Source organism: Nerophis lumbriciformis, linkage group LG09 (assembly GCF_033978685.3).
Source record: "Nerophis lumbriciformis linkage group LG09, RoL_Nlum_v2.1, whole genome shotgun sequence".
Classification (NCBI taxonomy): domain Eukaryota; kingdom Metazoa; phylum Chordata; class Actinopteri; order Syngnathiformes; family Syngnathidae; genus Nerophis; species Nerophis lumbriciformis.
In genome coordinates, this window is record NC_084556.2 from 25,426,508 (window position 1) to 25,446,184 (window position 19,677).

The 19,677-nt window shown below is 37.4% G+C and overlaps 1 protein-coding gene across 8 annotated transcripts in view; it reads left to right on the forward strand.

Annotated features, from left to right (window-relative positions):
• Positions 1-19,677, forward strand: part of LOC133607458 (unconventional myosin-XVIIIa-like) — a 187,099-nt gene that overhangs the window by 139,647 nt on the left and 27,775 nt on the right. For all 8 annotated transcript variants that reach the window (XM_061962093.1, XM_061962091.1, XM_061962088.1 and 5 more), the window contains 8 exons: positions 4,295-4,418; positions 4,512-4,712; positions 4,817-4,927; positions 7,464-7,568; positions 7,967-8,113; positions 8,231-8,344; positions 13,514-13,630; positions 16,343-16,426. In XM_061962093.1, the coding sequence (XP_061818077.1) occupies positions 4,295-4,418; positions 4,512-4,712; positions 4,817-4,927; positions 7,464-7,568; positions 7,967-8,113; positions 8,231-8,344; positions 13,514-13,630; positions 16,343-16,426 (1,003 nt within the window). The remainder of the gene's footprint in view (positions 1-4,294; positions 4,419-4,511; positions 4,713-4,816; positions 4,928-7,463; positions 7,569-7,966; positions 8,114-8,230; positions 8,345-13,513; positions 13,631-16,342; positions 16,427-19,677) is intronic.

A 19,677-nucleotide genomic window follows, 5' to 3' on the forward strand; every position in this document is an offset into this window, starting at 1 on the left:
ACTTATGGCTTTTAGGACACGATGTACGCTACCTACATACATAACACATGCACGTGCAGTAGGTTTGACTGATGTTAGCTAATTATAGCGATTTTGATAGCTAACGCTAGCTATAATTATATGTATATTTTGTCGTAACAACAACATGACTGCTAAAAGTTCTTGCTTCTCTTGGAACGCTTTTGTGTATGTGCACGCGCGCCTTGCATATACCACGTGTTGACGGGACAGGACTGAACGGCAAACACATTTCTCAGGCTGACAAGCAATTTGTATTCATTTAGTAATTGTGAAGAATGTAGACATTTAAAAATATATATATATGTGTTCCGTTAATCATATTGGGAGAAAGACAGACCACTAAAGGACTGGATTAGACCCCAGGTGGAAAATGTCTTGTGTGTGTCTGTGTACCCATTTTGTGTTGAGGTAATAAAACATCCAATAATCAACAAACATTTGCATAAATCAAATTGTCCAGTCCCATCTTGCTCGTACATTTTAATAAGTTACACTTGTTAAAGATAAGACTTATATTTGCAATTAATCACGATTAATTAAGAGTTAACTATGGAAAATTTGATTAATAGAAATAATATATTTTAACCGTTTGATAGCCCTGATTCAAATGATCACACTTTTGAATAATTAAGATTAATCAATGACTTGCTTGCATAATTTAAATGAAAAAAGCAATGTTATTGTAAAAATGTCATACACAACAATGTTATATAAATGTTTCTCTTTAACATATTTAAATTACCTTGGTTTTATCTAAAATTCTGTTGGTGTGTGTTTTGAAGCAAAATTTGCCATTGAGCACACGAGTCGGAAATGTATTTATTTTATTTTAATTAATTTAGCATTGGCTTTCAGGTAACCATTTGTGTTTAAGGTAAAGGGATCATGTTCGGTCAAGATGTTTTGGGATTGATAATTGCATGCCTTAACGCGTTACGTTTGACAGCCCTAATAAAATCTTATTGATCCATAGACAGTTGGTAATAACATATGTAGTACAACACCCTTTCAGTAGTATTTTCTGCAATCGAATAATTGATCATACATTTTCATCATTGCTGTTGAAAAACATTTGGTGAATTTTTTGAATGTTTCTTTGTCAAAATAACTGGTCTGTACCATTCCACCACCATTGTTACTCTCTTTTTGTGCCACCCACAGCGAGACCCACTGCAGACTGTAGTTATTTGATCAGCAGGGAACAGAAAATGAAGGAGAACAATACATAATGTGCCTTTTCTCAAGCAAATGTCACATGCCAAGAAGAAAGAACACATAATGCTGGATGTCCTCCATTGTTGTCCTTTGTATTGTGTTCCTCTTCTTTGTTTAATTCATTGGCGGCTTCAACTGTACCCTGCTGGTATAATGTCACGCTATTTATGTAGCTGACACAGCGAACGCCATCCCGCTTAGACACCCCAAGGTGAAAACATTTCCAGAAAGTACCATGGCAATCTGAACCAAACTACCACTCGGTGGAAATTGTTTCACCTTGGAGTCCAGTAATTAGCCCTGCAGGGTACATTAGTGTGAATTGCACCTTTAGGGACACAACATGACATAAAGTCCTACTCTACCTCTATTTCTTACAGTGTGTTTGTAGAAGGGGTGGAGCTTAATCTTGCACACATTAGGCAATATGAGGCTCACATAGACAAAGGACCATCCCCAATAATTCATATTAATTGTCGCCAATTAAACTAGAATGCATTTTTGAGGAATGTTGGAAGAAGCTGGGGTCTTCGTGAAAATAAAAAACAATGGCAAGATGGAGGCACTTTGACCCTGCTCTACACTGACTACCACTTTTAATTTGGATAGTGACTGAGATGTTTTGAAATCTGCAGAATTACATTAGCTCCGGAAATGACTCAGACTTCTCAAAGCACTTGAGAAGCCATCACTACGGCAGAACGTGATCTCTCCCCCGCGGCTAATTGAAGATGCTCCGTGGGTGAAATTATTTTCAGCCGCGCTTCACGGGAGGGAAAATTACAACAAGCTGACAGCATGAAACACTTAGCTTTTTACATTCACTAACCATAAGTGTTTCTTCTCGACAGTTGGGGAAAATATTGTACACGTTACTACAACCCAGCGCCAATACACCAGGCTAGTGGGGAGTTTGAAATGGAGGAAATTTCAAAATTGGCCAACTGAAAAGGTGCAGATCAGTTATCCAGTGTTGTAAAAACACATATCAAATTAATTACAGGGTTGCTGTGGATCAAGAAAGAAGGGAATATACGGTATATGTTTTTTTGTACTTTGTTTCGCATGTAACACTACTTGGACAAACTGCCTAACAAGCGTTACCGGGGACATTTGAGTGAGTTTGTGCTTATGGCGTTTTTTGCTTAGATTATTAATTTTGACAGCACTAGTTTCAACTCGGGATGGGCCCCTATTTAGCTGTGGACGATTTTCGTTAAAAAAAAGTATGGAATCGCCATTGCCGATTAATGCCTTTTTTTTTTTTTTCTTTTTTTTTTTTTTCCATGAATGTATTAATTAATTCAACAAAACAACACACAAAAACACCACAACAATGCAATCCAAAACCAAACCCGACCCAGCAACACCCAGAATAGCAATAAACAGAGCAATTGAGAGCAATTGAGGACACACAAACATGACACGGAACAATCCAAAAGTAGCGGGAAAAAAATGAATACCATCAACAACAGTATCAACATTAGTAACAATTTCAAAATAGCAGTGATTAAAAATCCCTCATTGATATTCATTAAAAACATTAATAATTTTTTTTTTTTAAATGAACAATAGTATCACAGTGGCTAACACTTGCATCGCATCTCATAAGTTTGACAACACACTGTGTCCAATATTTTCCACAAAGATATAATAAGTCATATTTTGGTTCATTTAATAGTTAAGACAAATTTAAATAACGGATCCCATATTCCAATATATGACTTAATATTATCTAAACTAAATGCAGTTTTTTCTACTGATATCATCTCCATAGCTTGTGTGGACCAGTCAGTATGAGTTGGACTATCAACATCTATCCATTTTTTAAATATTACCCTTTTTGTTATTATGCATATTGAAAGAAAATAATTTTTACTCTTTGATGACATGTTACTAAATTGATGGAGATCCCCAAAAATACAATTTTGCAGTGTCATTGGGATGTTTATATTAAGGATTAATGCCTTTTAATGACGATTGCAAACACTGTTCCCCTCTGGCTGGCGTTTTTTTTAATTTTTAGTCACCCGGTTTAGAAGTGGCTAGCAGCTAATTATGTGTCTCCACACATAGTGTCGAACCACTCCTCTAGGCTAGTAAAACTCACCTCCATTACCACATATAAACTGCATTTCTTAGTATTTTAAGTATCATTATCAAGTAGCGTAGTCAAAAGAGGACAACGTTAAACATGTAGCAGGCAAAACTAACCATGTTACAGCATAAAGTAAGCTGTTATTACATTAAATTAACAAGTAGATGAATACAAATCTAGAAAGAGGATAATGTGACAACAACTGTTGGTGTGTCAGCATTGTCACAGTCAGTACACGACACGTAAGATAAGAGGAGGGCGGATCAAGACATAAATTGGTGGTGTCGACACTAACGGTAGTATCAGTAGATGGTCCATACAAGAGTGATTAGGTCGATATTTTATTTCTATTTTTGTGTTGTTTTTACAGTATTACTGTTTATAAATAAGGGAATAATTCCCAGGACATAAGAGGACTTTGATGTCAAAAACCTAAGGATTTCAATGAGTAGTAGACGGTAGTTTCTGCTTTTGTTTAGTTATTGTGCACTATTGCCTTTGTTTTGATCAAACAATTGTATGTAATAAAAGAGAAAATGTAACTAGTTAAAATAATGTGTTATGTATAAATTGTTACACTTTCAATAGTAGACACCATAAATACATTTTAAAAAATGTGATCGGTATTTGTATCAACCGATCTCGCTCATGGATGATTGGAATTGTCAGAATATAACCCTGATCGGAACATTCATAGTTCCAACAATAGTTAAAATGAAAATATACAAATTGATAAAGTGAGACGCTTCAGTGACTTCAGATATTGTTTACTGTCAATTTTTCCATTCGTGCAAGACGCACAGAAGAAACGAGATACTGTTTCTCTCTTACTGTAATTTGGGGCAAGTTTCCGAGCTGCACACACAGGCCGTCAAACAGTTTTTCATTTCAAAAACCAGAAAAGGAAATATGCTCCTCTGTATTGGTGTAATTGCCTTATAATGTGTGCACATATGGCAGGTTTGACACTGAGCAGAACCAGGCCCAGGCGGAGGTACAAAGAGAAAGGAGTCTTAGGGAGAAGCTGTCTCGGGAGAAAGACGCTATGACAACTGAGATGTTTAACCTCAACCAGAAGCTTCAGGTCTTGTATATAGAACAAGTTCCCTCCATGTTTGTTTTAATATTCCGTACTCGTCCAGGTGTGGCCTTTATTGTTCCCCTTTTTGAACCACAGGAAAAGGACTGTGACTTGTCTGTTGCCAACATGAAGGTGCAACAGCTGGAAGCCGAACTGCAGGATCTTTCCTCGCAGGAGTCCAAAGATGAAGCATCATTCGCCAAGGTCAAGAAGCAGCTTCGCGACCTTGATGCCAAGGTGAAAGACCAAGAGGAAGAGCTGGACGAACAGGCGGGAAGCATCCAGATGCTGGAGCAGGTATGTGCACAGACTTAATAAAGAATCCTTCATGGACAAACATTGTTTGCATTTTAATAACCTTTTCATGTTTTATTCTGTACGTCTCGTCTTCATTGGTGCAGGCAAAGCTGCGTCTTGAGATGGAGATGGAAACGCAGCGACAGAACCACTCTAAGGAGATTGAGAGCAAGGATGAAGAGGTGGATGAGATCAGGCGGTCCTGCAGTAAGAAGGTAAGTCCCTCTCGTTCTCACAGTGATGCACATACGCTCAAGAGCCAATTTATCAGGCCCGACCAGAGCAGTGCTCAGAGACTAGCCTTTAAAGTTGTGTAATATAACGACATAATATAATTATTTCTGATTTTATGGTTGACAAAATATAGCCAACACAAGATTGACTCAAATCATAAATAAAGCATTTGTATATTCACTCATCACATGGCACATGTTAGTGTTCTATGAACTCACTGGCCACTCCATTAGGTACACCTTCACAATCAATACAAAAACATGGAATAACATTCTGCCTTTACAAAGATGATAATGCTCTGTCGATGAATGGGTCTATTCAGGTCTATTTTCATACAAAAGACGCACCAGATTATAAGGCTATTAAAGTGGTCACAGTATGATTTTTTTTCTACTTTTAAAACACTTCCTTGTAGTCTACATAACGTGTAATGGTAGTTCTTTAGTCAAAATGTTGCATAGATTGTTTTTTAGACAATTTTCAAGCTTCAGGATTCGTCATTTTGTGAGTGGTCTTATTTACATGGTTCTACTTCGACAACATCTTTTCCTCTTCATCTTTTATTGTACCGGTAGTTTTTAGCGCTTCCACAGCCAGTCTACTGACAGATATACAGTAAGTTAGAACTGTACGCTACTTTATATCTGTAATGGCAACAGCAGAGGATGAATGCCCCACAACAAAAGGATAGAGAAAAAGAAGGAGCTTATTGAGTACGGCGCAGACTGCAACTGTCATCTCATTGTGCAACATGTGAATGTTTTAATGGGAACTAAATGCAATGTCTGAAAGGGGTACAAACTATTTCCAAAGCAGGACCTCCACCCAGACAACCATACAAGTACACAGTTCATGAAAAACAATATTTTTTGTTATTGTCATTGTAAGTGGGCCTAAACACTTATATGAGAAAATAACCTCATGGAAATGACTGCTGTCATTTGATTATAATGATAAGAGAATGTTGTCTGTCTATCTGTGTTGGCCCTGCGGTGAGGTGGGGACTTGTCCAGGGTGTACCCCGCCTTCCGCCCGAATGCAGCTGAGATAGGCTCCAGCACCCCCCGCGACCCCGAAAGGGACAAGCGGTAGAAAATGGATGGATGGATGGATGGAGATTTAACTTGTTATTTAGTCAGGTTTGGGACAGGTGTGCTGCTGGTGTAGCCACAGTGTGCACGTCTGATGTTGCTCACGTGGGCTCCACTGAATGCTCAGGGAGTTTTTGCGTTTGCTCACACACATGAAAAATTAGAGGGAACATTGCACACCTGTCCTCATTTTATGATTAGTGTTGTCACCTGGTGTAATGCTAATCATCACCCTTTGTTTGTTGGTTTTGTTGTTTGTTTCACCCTACCTATGTTTTCACTTTGCTGATCTTCATGCTACGCTAAGCTAGCACCAGTCTATGTTGCCTTGTGTATTGAAGTAAGATACGGACAGCACAGCGTAATGTTGAATAAACATGTTTTTTGTTATTTTTTTATACAGTTAACATTTTAATAACACATTCAGACACACAAAAATACCAGTATCAATTACCAGGTACCGTATTGAGTCGAGTTAATAAATGTAAGTCGTTTCTGGAATTGAACAGGCAAACAATGTGGATTATGTAGACGCAGTGTGGAGAAACGCTTTCTGGGACAGCTTGTCAGAACGACTCAGTCGCCACCACTCAACACTTTTTAGGGAGATGAATGCCGCGTCACAGCAGACGGAAGCGCGGTTGTAGCACCAGCCTGGCAACAGGACGAAAGGCTAGACGGTGACTGAGATACCATCTGTTCTACGGTCATCTTGCGTCATCATTGTGCTGAGTACATATACATTTTACAATTTAAAATGGGTTGAATAATAAGTGTGTGAGGAAAATATAGGCCTAAAACTTGGATTGTGCTTACAATAGTCAAGGCAAATGGTGGTCACAATAAGTCTCTAATTAACCTCAAATCTAGTGACGCCTGTGTTTGTTATGATTGGTTAGCTGCATGAGAGCTCTATCAAAGCATCAACCCACATCGGTTTAATGGTTATTATATTGCATCACACTGCATTATCACCCATTTACTGTTTGCAGTTCATCCATCTATCCATTTTCTATACCGCTTGTTCTCATTACGGTCACGGGTGAGTTGGAGCCTATTTACAGAAGAGCAATATTACATGCTTTTTGCCGATGTAGTTTGGTGAGATTGTTTGTCACTGTAACGTTCTGTTAATGACAACAACTTTATTTTTCTCCAATTTTATGGGAGAGACAAAATCTTACCTTATGAAACATTGCATAATCAAGTATGGTTCAACACTGTTGCAAACTACAGTAAAAACCTTCTTATGTAAATGACTATACTGAACTATACAGAGTATTTTATTCTTATATTGAGCATACAGTAGATTATTTAGATGTACTGTTCACGGTTTATATTCTATTAATTACACAGCCAAGATGCTTGAATATATTGTCTACTGCCTGTCTATTTTGCACCCTGACGCTGTGTCCATGTGTCTCAGCTGAAACAGATGGAGGTGCAGCTGGAGGAAGAGTACGACGATAAGCAAAAAGTCTTGCGTGAGAGACGTGAGTTGGAGTCCAAACTGCTGAGCGCACAGGACCAGGTAGTCCCATCCGTCTCATCTTCATCCTCTGACAGCACAGCCTGTGTGTGTGTGTGTGTGTGTGTGTGTGTGTGTGTGTGTGTGTGTGTGTGTGTGTGTGTGTGTGTGTGTGTGTGTGTGTGTGTGTGTGTGTGTGTGTGTGTGTGTGTGTGTGTGTGTGTGTGTGTGTGTGTGTGTGTGTGTGTGTGTGTGTGTGTGTGTGTGTGTGTGTGTGTGTGTGTGTGTGTGTGTGTGTGTGTGTGTGTGTGTGTGTGTGTGTGTGTGTGTGTGTGTGCGTGCGTGCGTGTGCGCGCGTGCGTGTTTTAATTTGTTGCTGAGCACCGCCGGATGCTGAGAGTTGTGATAAAAGGAGACCATGTTTATCCACACTGGCTAGACACGAATGATTTGTCATTCAGGTGAGCCAGAGGGACGTGGAGACTGAGAAGAGGTTGAGGAAAGACTTGAAGAGAACCAAAGTCCTGCTTGCTGATGCTCAGATTATGTTGGACCACCTGAAGAGTAACGCCCCGAGCAAGAGGGAGATTGTTCAATTCAAAAATCAAGTAAGGCACTCTTCACTTTGTGACGGTCTTAGACACAGACAGACAAAGCTCTGTGAAAGCTAAACAGATCTTTGACCTTCTCATGTGTGTCCCTCACCTTCTCGTTGATTCTCACAGCTGGAGGAGTCAGAGTTCACTTGTGCGGCGGCAGTGAAAGCTCGAAAGAGCATGGAGTTAGAAATAGAAGACCTACATATACAAATGGAAGATGTGGCCAAAGCTAAAGCATCGGTGAGTTTCACATCAGTTGTGATGGAATGACGTTAAATACAACTGCAATAATTATATTCCAACTATTCTCCCAAGATTACGAATGGAATGGAATGGACCTTTATTGTCATTGTACTTAAAAAGTACAACAAAATTTCATTTTCAGTACAAACCCGTCCAAGAACAGACACACAGTATACAGGGTAGACAGAACAGGAAGACTGATGGGTCCCCACAAGGGCGGCGCCCCGTAAAAAAGGTAGGAAAAAGGAGGAGGAAAAAATCAAATCCCAAACTAAGCTCCCATTTGGAGGGCTCAGTTTGAGACCAGAAAAACCTTGAGCAAAGCACATACTGTGTACTTGTTAGGACACAAAAAATGTAAGACTCGCTAAGGGGGGAAGGGCGGGCATTAAGCCCAAAGATGCTTCCACAAAGGGTGTTTCTTTGTTGTCCATCATACCACGGGGGGTGAACGGCGAAAGTGAGATGGGGGCTGAGGTGTATATGCATATCTTTGTAGCAGTCCATGGGTGCGTGTTTGTCTGTAGGCCTGTAAGTCCCTTTGTTCCGCATCACAGAACAGAGTGAATTGATTAACGTGGACCCCGACTTAAACAAGTCGGAAAAACTTATTCGGGTGTTACCATTTAGTGGTCAATTGTACGGAATATGTACTGTACTGTGCAATCCACTACTAAAGTTTCAATCAATCAATCAAAAGTCAACATCCCAGGTGTCTTTAAGAAACGGGAGAGGGATTCAGAGCCTAGTTCACTGCAATGGTCTCACATTGTAGACATCCTGACAACACTCCAGACTTTGGCGTGCGTTTTGTTTTCATCCGGTTTCTAAAGCGCGTTTTAAGGTAATCAAAGTTTTTTTTCAGTGGTTGAGTTTTTGGTACATCACTTGTCAATAGTGCGCAAATAATAGGCCATATATATCAATTCATACTGTAACGACCAGCTGGTGTTAATGTTTTATGTTCATGTGGTTTGGATTTGATGTCATATTTTCCCATGTTTGCAAATACACTGTTTGTGCCTGAAAGGTGATTGGCGGAAAATGAAGAAATGTTGTTGTGTGTCTGGGGAAGCGGAATCACCGAGACTAAAGTCATTGCACGGGAGGTAAAACCTGTTGGAATTATGCCGTTTGTTATCATAGGATTGGTAATAAAAGTTAAAAATAGCATCAGATTTTGGTGTGATTTCTCTTAAGGGCTACCAATATATTATATTACTTTGAATTGTTTTCAAGTAAAAAAACAATGCTGTGGCGGCAGGCCACATTCAATTACAATTAAGGGGAAAACCTGAGCTGGGTAGAGCTATTCACTTGCTCTAAGCGGAGTGTATAAAGTGAAATTATGCACAGTGTGTACACTTTACTAAAACAATTGTATTTATTTATAAGATTAATATGAAAGTCCAAGTATTTGATGCTCAAAATTTAAAATTAAGAATGTAATGAGAACTGCTATACGTAATTCAGTGTTACATTAATTATATACTAAAAGTTGTATACATGAACTGTTGGCAATTTAGAGTCCATAACTAAGATAAATCCCATTTTAACTGTCATGTTCAATAATATCATAACCATTTTCTTTTCCATTGTACAGTGCATGAAAATATGTTTGCATGTTTATGGTCATATGAAGAAACAAACTAGTTTTATTGTATATTGTGTATAAGTACACAAAGTGTGCACAATAATTGTCCACCATCTTGTGCAAATACAGCAACCAATGTTATAAAACGAATGTATGTATATATATATATATATATATATATATATATATATATATATATATATATATATATATATATATATATGTATATACACACACACACACACACAGTATATATATCTCAAATAGCTGTCTTTCTTTGTGTGTTTGCTTAAAACATGACAAATCTGGTCAATTGGGTTGTCAAGTTGTGCAATTAATAGCTGAACAGAACATCAGCTGAACATCGATTAAAGTGCACTGTAAAAGTATATGTATTGGCGGGTAAGCTCGGCTCAGATCGCGGCATCTTGGGCTACTACAAAAGCAATTTGTTTTTAAGTAAGTATTTATTTTTGGACATGAGGTATAGTAAACGGCCTTGCTCTGCTCTACCGTCTTTAATAGTAACAGTAATTCAGTACAGTATGACTCATTTTGTTGCGAAGATGTCCCTATACTCTGTCTGCAAATGGCATTTCAAGTTTGTTGTATTTTTGCGGAAGAAAATTGAGCCACAGAGTTTACAAAATGTTTTGTTGTCTACACCGGCAAAGTTGAAGTGCGTCCATATGTCTTCTGTTCTCTTTCTTTCCAATGTAGAAGACATATTTGTATTGATGTCTTGTATTGAGTCTTGCTTTTTCGGGTGAAAAATCAAAACACCATGCCTGACAAAGACAGTAGTTCTGATTGGATACCCTCCGTGCTTTTCCACCCGTCCCTCTCTCACATGCAACTGTGATTGTATATTTTGTTAAAATTAAATAACATTTTAATTAAATATGACTGGATTTCGTCTGTCAGCATTTTTGTCTCGTTTTAATTTGTTGACTTAATTGTCAACTCATTTTATTATTGTTTTAGCCAATGTGCTTTTGTTTTCATTGGTCAATGTCGATAACAAAGACGACCATTTTTAGTCAACAAAGTTAAGACAGGACCAGAGTATGTTTTGAAGTGAAATTGGCTGCCTCTCATCGCTCATCTTTACACTGTGTAACCATAAGCGCACACTTTCGGGTTTACGTGCAGTCATAACAAATAGTGTGAATAATCTTCATCCAATTATGATAATACGATATTCTTTTTTTTATTAATCACACACGTTAACGTGTTAATGGTGTTAATAGTTGTCCGTTCTGGCTTCCAAATTAATCATAATTTCACCTTGCATAGCGGAAAGCTTCCCCAAGATGTTATCCAATTTGCGATTCAGTTCAGAAATTGCCAAAGTCTGAGTTGCCACAGCTCTGTCCATTATTCAATTATTTTTGGCAGCTTTAGGGTACTATGAATGACTGCCATCACCTTCCGATTTGTCCATAGACTAGGGCAACGCTTATTCCAATCAGCGGATGTCCTGTTTTCATGGTTCCAAATAAGTATATATATCTTCAACGTCCTCGACTGAGTCACCGGGCACCAGACCCCCTCTTCTCCCAAAAGTCCATCGTGTGTCGAGCAATAAACCTTCCATCAGGATAGGCAGGTTTTCCCAAACCCGAGCTACTCGTCAAGAAGATCATTTCGTTGAGAGGCCAGTTGATCAATTCCATTGTTTTTATTTTAGAGAACAATTTAAAAAGAGATTTTAAGAAAGTTAAGACAAGACAAAAAAAAGAAGCAAAGCAGGAGAGATAAGGGAGAGAAGGAAAAGCGTCCACCTTTGTTGACAGCCAGATGAAACCCATTATATTTGCATTTCTTTACACCTCAATTAAGACTCTCTTCCATGCATGTTGTTTGTGAGGTAAATAAATCAATAAATACACATAAGATTGCAGCTATCACTTATTTTAGTAATCAAACAATCTATCTTGGAGTTTGTTGGATTAATCGAATAATTGGATAAAACACTTCATAGCCTTAATGCGTATTTTAAGGGAACTGGTTGAAATAACATTATTTCAGCATGTCGTAAGCTTTGTTCTTTTTAAATGCACATCATCAACATTAAAATGTAATATTTAACATGTATGCATTATTGAAAATATATAAATAAAAACTATTTGCTGTTCGCAACCACCCAGATCACGGCACCCGCACACCAAAGTATGTGTTGAAACTATGTCCGTCTACTTAAAAGTTATGTGCACTCTATGCGGTCTCGATGTTATAATTTTTTATTAGTTACACTTATTAAACGATTAATCAAAGCAACAGACTAGAAATCAAAGCTATTTTCCTAATCCAATTAATAAATAGTTTCAGCTCTAAATATTAGGGATCTGAATCTTACAACTCACAATTCGATTTTTGGGCTGACTATTCGATTCAGAATCGATTCTGGATTTAACAATGTTTTCGATTCATACCGATTCTTGCAATATTTTAATTGGTAAATAAATTATGATAAAAACTTTTCAAAACAGGTTGCAGGTTAAAATAGCTTCCCTTGGCTCCTGACATATAACGTATACACTATGTACAGCGGGTAAATGTGCAGATGGCCTAAGAAACATATTTTTAAAAATATATTTGTTTAAAAAAAAAAAATACTGTATATATGTATATATACAAGTGTAAAATACTTAAAGGGGTTCATGAACTCAAAAAACAGTTAATTATTATTACACTAATACAGAACATAGAGAATGTGCAAAAAATGTTTTGCTTGTCAATACTTCATGAATCCAAAAACATTTTTTTATAATCGATTCTTAAAAAATATGAATACATTTAGAATCCACCACTACTAAATACTCAACAATAATACTTCCATCCATCCATTTTCTACCGCGTATTCCCTTTGGGGCGCGGGGGCGCTGGAGCCTATCTCAGCTACAATCGGACGGAAGGCGGGGTACACCCTGGACAAGTTACCACCTCATCGCAGGGCCAACACAGATAGACAGACAGCATTCACACTCACATTCACACACTAGGGCCAATTTAGTGTTGCCAATCAACCTATCCCCAGGTGCATTAATACTAATCATGATAATGCTATTCCCTTTATAGCCAACAGTATAAAAGTAATAATGTTGACTTATTGTTTCTCTGACCGTCCTTATGTAAAGTCCTTATGTAAGAACTCTTACTCAGACATAAACATTATTATTCAAGCACCATCACATCATTGTGGGACATTAGAATAAATGCCTTTTGGAATATGTCTGATTTCCACATTTTGCGCTAATGGTAAAAAAATAATGTGGTTTGTTTGCTTATCATTTATCAATAACTGTCATACAACGGTACTGGCTGCATTTCAAACTTGTTGACAAAGGGTTTTTGGGGATGTTTGTTAATTGTTGTATACTGTGTGGCAAGGGGAGGCCTTGGAAATGTCTCATAATAAATGACCAATGCCTCTGTTGGACATCACCAGCAAGTTGCAAATGTTTCTGCCTAAATGAGCCTATTGATTATTGGCAATACTCTCCTCCACATTTTACTAACCACCATTTGTTATAGCTCATGAGTACTTCCTGTCTCTGTTCCCTGATCAGTTACAGGAACAGGTGAGCCGCCTTCAACGTGAGAAGAACGACATGCAGTCTCGCGTGGAGGAAGACCAGGAGGACATGAATGAGCTGATGAAGAAACATAAAGCTGCTGTCTCCCAGGTACACCTGATCACGCCTCAGCCTGCAAAATGTTTTATGGACTACACATCTATTAATATTATCTACAAATCTCTTGGTAGGCAGCAGAAGGCAAAAGTTGTTATGTTCATATAAGGCAGGGAGAAGCAATCTGCTCTATTCTATATTTTGTTTTGACATATATTTGAGTCTATATTAAAATCAGACATGTGAAATGTCAGAGAAAACAAGGAAATCCACCTTTTTAAACATTTATTTGAATGTCAAAACATCACTTGTTTTTTTCACGTTTTTTTAATTTATTGAAATATCATTAAAAATACAATCTAAACAAAATGTGTTGAACGCTCGCCTCAGCCGCAGGTGCTTGCTGTTCCTCTAGCCTGAACGCCACACTGAGTTGCAGGACAGGGAGACGTCAGGAGCACTTAAACAAGTTCGCTAGTTAACTTAACCAGCTAGCTAGCTTACATCTTGTCGCCTTCATTCGCTTTTCGAGCCACAACGTTGACAGCTGTCTACTTTGCTGCTAATCATATTTGGATGATTACAGTCTGAACACTTTAAGTTCCATACCCGTTGTACTGTAGTTCTAGAGTATTTATTTGTAGCCAGCGAGAATGTATATTTCTGACGTAACTTATCGTAAACAGAGGTTACAACACCGGAAGTATTGTAGCATCCAGAAAAAGTGCACACCAAGTCCGACGCTCAGTCATGTTTTATTGTCAATCTTATGCTAACACAAGCTCAATTCCAACATGTACATTTGTTCCTCCTGCACACACGTCTATTTTTGTCTTTAACTTCTTATGAGCAACACTGTCATTCTCCGCCAATCAACTTCTAGGCATGGTGCGTTCACAACCATGGGAACTCTTAAACATCACCCACACACGAACACATCAACCCCACTACGTTGTTGCACTATATTACCAAAGGGGGTCATGGCTACAGGATAGAGTTGCCAAAAGTCGTTTTGTTCTTTGCATACATGTTATAGATGAATTAGCCTCCGTGTTTTACCCCTGACCGAAGGAATATTCCACTTTATTGAGCACAGTATTGAGCACTGTTTAACAGATAAACCAAAGTAACCTTGGCTATACATACATGCATGTATATATATATATATATATATATATATATATATATATATATATATATATATATATATATATATATATATAGGTGGATAGGTAGAGTGATTGGAGCACATACTTGAACACATACTTCATGAAGTTTGGTTCTTTTATGAATTTATTATGGTTCTACTGAAAATGTGACCAAATCTGCTGGATCAAAAGTATACATACAGCAATGTTAATATTTGGTTACATGTCCCTTGGCAAGTTTCACTGCAATAAGGCACTTTTGGTAGCCATCCACAAACTTCTGGCAAGCTTCTGGTTGAATTTTTGACCACTCCTCTTAACAAAATTGAAAATTGGTGTAGTTCAGCTAGATTTGTTGGTTTTCTGACATGGACTTGTTTCTTTAGCATTGGCCACATGATCTAAATGGGGTTTAAGTCAGGACTATAGGAAGGCCATTCCAAAACCTTAATTCTAGCCTGATTTAGCCATTCCTTTACCACTTTTGACGTGTGTCTGGGGTCATTGTCCTGTTGGAACACCCATCCTCCGGGCTGATGATTTTAGGTTGTCCTGAAGAATTTGTAGGTAATCCTTCTTTTTCATTGTCCCATTTACTCTCTGTAAAGCACCAGTTCCATTGGCTGCAAAACAAGCCCTGAGCATAATACTACCACCACCATGCTTGACCACAGAACTTTCCTCTAGAAGGTCTTATTTTTGTCCATGTGATTAGCAGTAAACTTAAGACGAGCCTTAAGGTGTCGCTTCTGGAGCAAGGGCTTCCTTCTTTCATGGTAGCCTCTCAGTCCATGGCGATGCAAAACACGCTTGACTGCGGACACTGACACCTGTGTTCCAGCAGCTCCCAATTCATTGCAGACCTGCTTTTTGGTGGTTCTCGGTTGACTCTTGATCATCCTGACCAATTTTCCCTCAGCAGCAGGTGATAGGTTGCGTTTTCTTCCTGATCGTGGCAGTGACAAAAATGTACCATGCACTTTATACTTACAAACAATTGTCTGCACAGTTGCTCTTTGGACCTTAAGCTGTTTTGAAATGGCTCCAAGTGACTTTCCTGACTTGTTCAAGTCAATGATTAGTTTGTTTCAGATCTGTGCTGAGTTCCTTTGACTTTCCCATTGTCGCATTTGTAACCGAGTCTAATGACTGCATCACATGAGCCCTATTTAAATGGGCTCAGAGAAGTCAACAGGTGTCGTCAATCATAATCACTCACATGAAGTTAAGGGGCCATGCCATGAAGCTAATTTGATTTGATTGTAACTTCTCTACATCACCAAAATGTATAATGTATGTCGCTGTATGTATACTTTTGCCCCAGCAGATTTAGTCACATTTCCAGTAGACCCATAAAAAATGTCATAAAAGAACCAAACTTCATGAATGTTTTTTGTGACCAACAAGTATGTGCTCCAATCACTCTATCATAACAAATTAAGAGTTGTAGAAATCATTGGAAACTCAATACATCCATGACATTATCTTCTTTACAAGTGTATGTAAACTTTTGACCACAACTGTATATACACTGTATATATAGCTATATATAACTCTATGTGTGTATATAACTCTGTGTGTGAGTGTGTGTATATAATCTGTTTTTTTTTTTCATTAGTCTGCCAGAGACTTGGGCCAAATCAGTGACCTCCAGGCGCAGTTGGAGGAGGCCACAAAGGAGAAGCAGGAAATCCAAGAGAAGGTAACACATCCTATTACCTTGCGACTGTATAATTGATTAATGTCCCTGTGAGTGACAGGACAGTTGACCAGACCAGGATGTACAGTTCACTTTAGGTCTGCAGCATAACCCCATTAGCTCTTGTTATGATTGTTTTCTTGTCTTTATTTTCTGCAAAGTTCTTAGAACAGTAACAATATCTCAGAGCTGAATATATTTGTGCAGAATTTCCACATACATATGGTTTAGTCGTGCACCTCAAGCTCCTCATCCTCCTCAGTGTTGGTCTTTTTATTCTAGGCTGACTGATTCAATTACTGTCGAGTCTGTCATATAAGTGTTGAAGCTCAGCTTTTCCTCACATTTATATGCTAAACAGTTTAACGCACCCATTTAATCGAATCACAATAATTGCGCTTTACGTTGTTGTTCTGTCGGAGTGCAATTTGCGAGCCAAAGCCTGTGTACTGCAAATATTTATGTATGGTTATCGTTTTCATTTTTGATGATGACTGTAGCTCAGACAAAATACATACAGGTATATTATTTCCTTTGGTCAAAAGCTTACATTTTAATAGAAGTGAACATAATCTGTTTATGCTTTCAATGGAGCTACCACCCGACAGCTCCTGTTTCAGTTTTATCAAAACGTACTTGAGGCAAAGTGTTGTTTCCACTTCCTTCTCTACAAGGCCCACCCATGAGAATGGTTCTGGCCTCGGGCTGCGAGGCGTCGTTAAGACTGTGCCGCAGGCGCCAATAGCCATTTTAAAGCATTTGACCTTGAAATTGTTATCTCCTCCCTAGTAAGAGAGCAATCTGGCTTCTTAAGTAAAATCAAAGGAAAACTTTAAAATCTTCCTTGCCTCAGATGCAAAGTCACTTATGTAGGACTATCACTACAGCTCTCTTTGATTTTATAAGTCATTAGAATATGACTAAAAAGCATTTGACCCTTGCAAGGATCCTGAAAATTCCAATTACACCCATAAAATGTCATATTGAGGATTAAAAGCAAACAATTTAATGACAAGGGATGGGCATTGTTTACATTTTAACTGATATTAGTGCCATATCGGTACTTTAAAAACGGTGCCTGACCCGTACTAAAAAAATACAAAACATGCACATTTTTGTAAATAAAATCAATGCCTTTTTATTTATATTTTGTGACATTCAGGTCTAGTAAATCAAATACTTGAATTATATCAATTTAATGATAACCTAAGTAATTAAATATAATTTAACAACAAATTGTCATAATTATTGCAGCAATACAAAACATAAAGAACTATAAAAAATTACTTGCTTGTCGATACTCATAATTATGGGTGTTCGTAATGCAACCCTATTCGTGACAACTTGCCACAATTAAAGTTGGACCGCCAGAGAAAGAGAAAGACTGCGTTTTTCATTTTTCAGTTTTGGCATTTCCTCACCATTTGTCATTCTAACGCTGGCATAATAACTCTACCTCTTTACACACATTATAACATATCTATTCATAATATAGTGATATATCAGATGTACAGAGACAATGGACATCAACTTTATAATCATCTTTGTAATCAGTACACACTTACATTTTTGGATGTTGTTTTAATTCCACATGCCACGAGTGCATCTGAAACCAACACCAGTAAGTAAAAAAAACTTCTTTTTTTTTTAATATGGTTTTAAATCTACGTTATTATTTTTTTATGACACTAACCAAAAAAGCTCAGTTTTGCCTTTCCACACACAAATATGATTTTGCGTTATGGCCAATACAAAGTAAAGGATTCATTTATTTACCCTTTGCCTTACAAACTAGCAACACAAATACATTCCAGACACTGCTTTAATATTTGAAAATACTATAGTACTACAACAATCAATTTATTGTTTATTGGACTTTATCTGTTCAAATACTTAAACTTTAAATAAAACATATGTTTAGAACAAATTCATAATAATTGGATTGTGTTATTGAAAAAAAAAAAAAATTATTGATTTTTTGTCGTATGTTATGAAATAGAAATATGCCCTAAATAGTATTCTGACTTGAATAGCTAATGTTGTGCTTGTGTTCATTGGGGGTAGATATTGTAAGTGTATTCTTCTTTCTGATGCTTTTCATTCATTAAAATAATGTTATTATGTTATCAATTATTTTTATTTGATATTGAAAGAATGAAATACAAATAAAATGGAAATAGAATTTTTTAGCTACTTTCTTAACATTCAAAGCTCTTTATAGTAAAGTGAAGTGAATTATATATATATATATATATATATATATGTATATATATATATATATATATATATATATATATATATATATATATATATACTGTATAGCGCTTTTTTACAGTTTATACATTAAGAATATTGCAACATATCTTTACCCCAATTTACGAGGAAGTTGTGATAACTGGCAATACAGTGGTATCTCAGGTTTTGTTTTTAGTCCGTTCCAAAGGGTCCGTTGAAAACCGAAACTAATTTCCCCATAGGAAACAATGTCCAAATCCAGTTAACACCTCCAGAAACCCAAAAATGTTACCACAAAACTCATTTTATGGAGAATAATTATTGTTTTACATGCAGAAACAATGCAAAATGAGTATCAATGACGAACAAAATGAATAACTACACATTTTTATTGAAGACTCATGACGCCGATGATCGACCAGTAAGGAGGGCAGGGGGACTTACAAACGCCACCTCTCTTGAATTCAATTGTTTCTCACTTCATTTATCCAAGTGCTGGCACTAAGGTGAAAAGCCAAGGAACAACATTGATTACATCATAATAAAAAAAAGCTTGTTTTACCACAACATTAACAAAACTCACATTTTGTAGTAAAAAATCAACAACATCTGCATTTTATTTGTGGTTCAGTATTTTATTTTTTAATCACTTTTTGTATTTTATATATTTGGCAACATTTGAATTGTACTTTAATTAACCTGCTCAGTGGCCTTTATGGTTAGAGTGTCCGCCCTGAGATCGGTAGGTCGTGAGTTCAAACCCCGACCGAGTCATACCAAAGACTATAAAAATGGGACCCATTACCTCCCTGCTTGGCACTCAGCATCAAGAATTGGAATTGGGGGTTAAATCACCAAAATGATTCCCGGGCGCGGCCACCACTGCTGCTCACTGCTCCCCTCACCTCCCAGGGGGTGAACACGATGATGGGTCAAATGCAGAGGTTAATTTCGCCACACCTAGTGTGTGTGTGTGACAATCATTGGTACTTTAACTTTTACCTTTAATTGTACTTTAA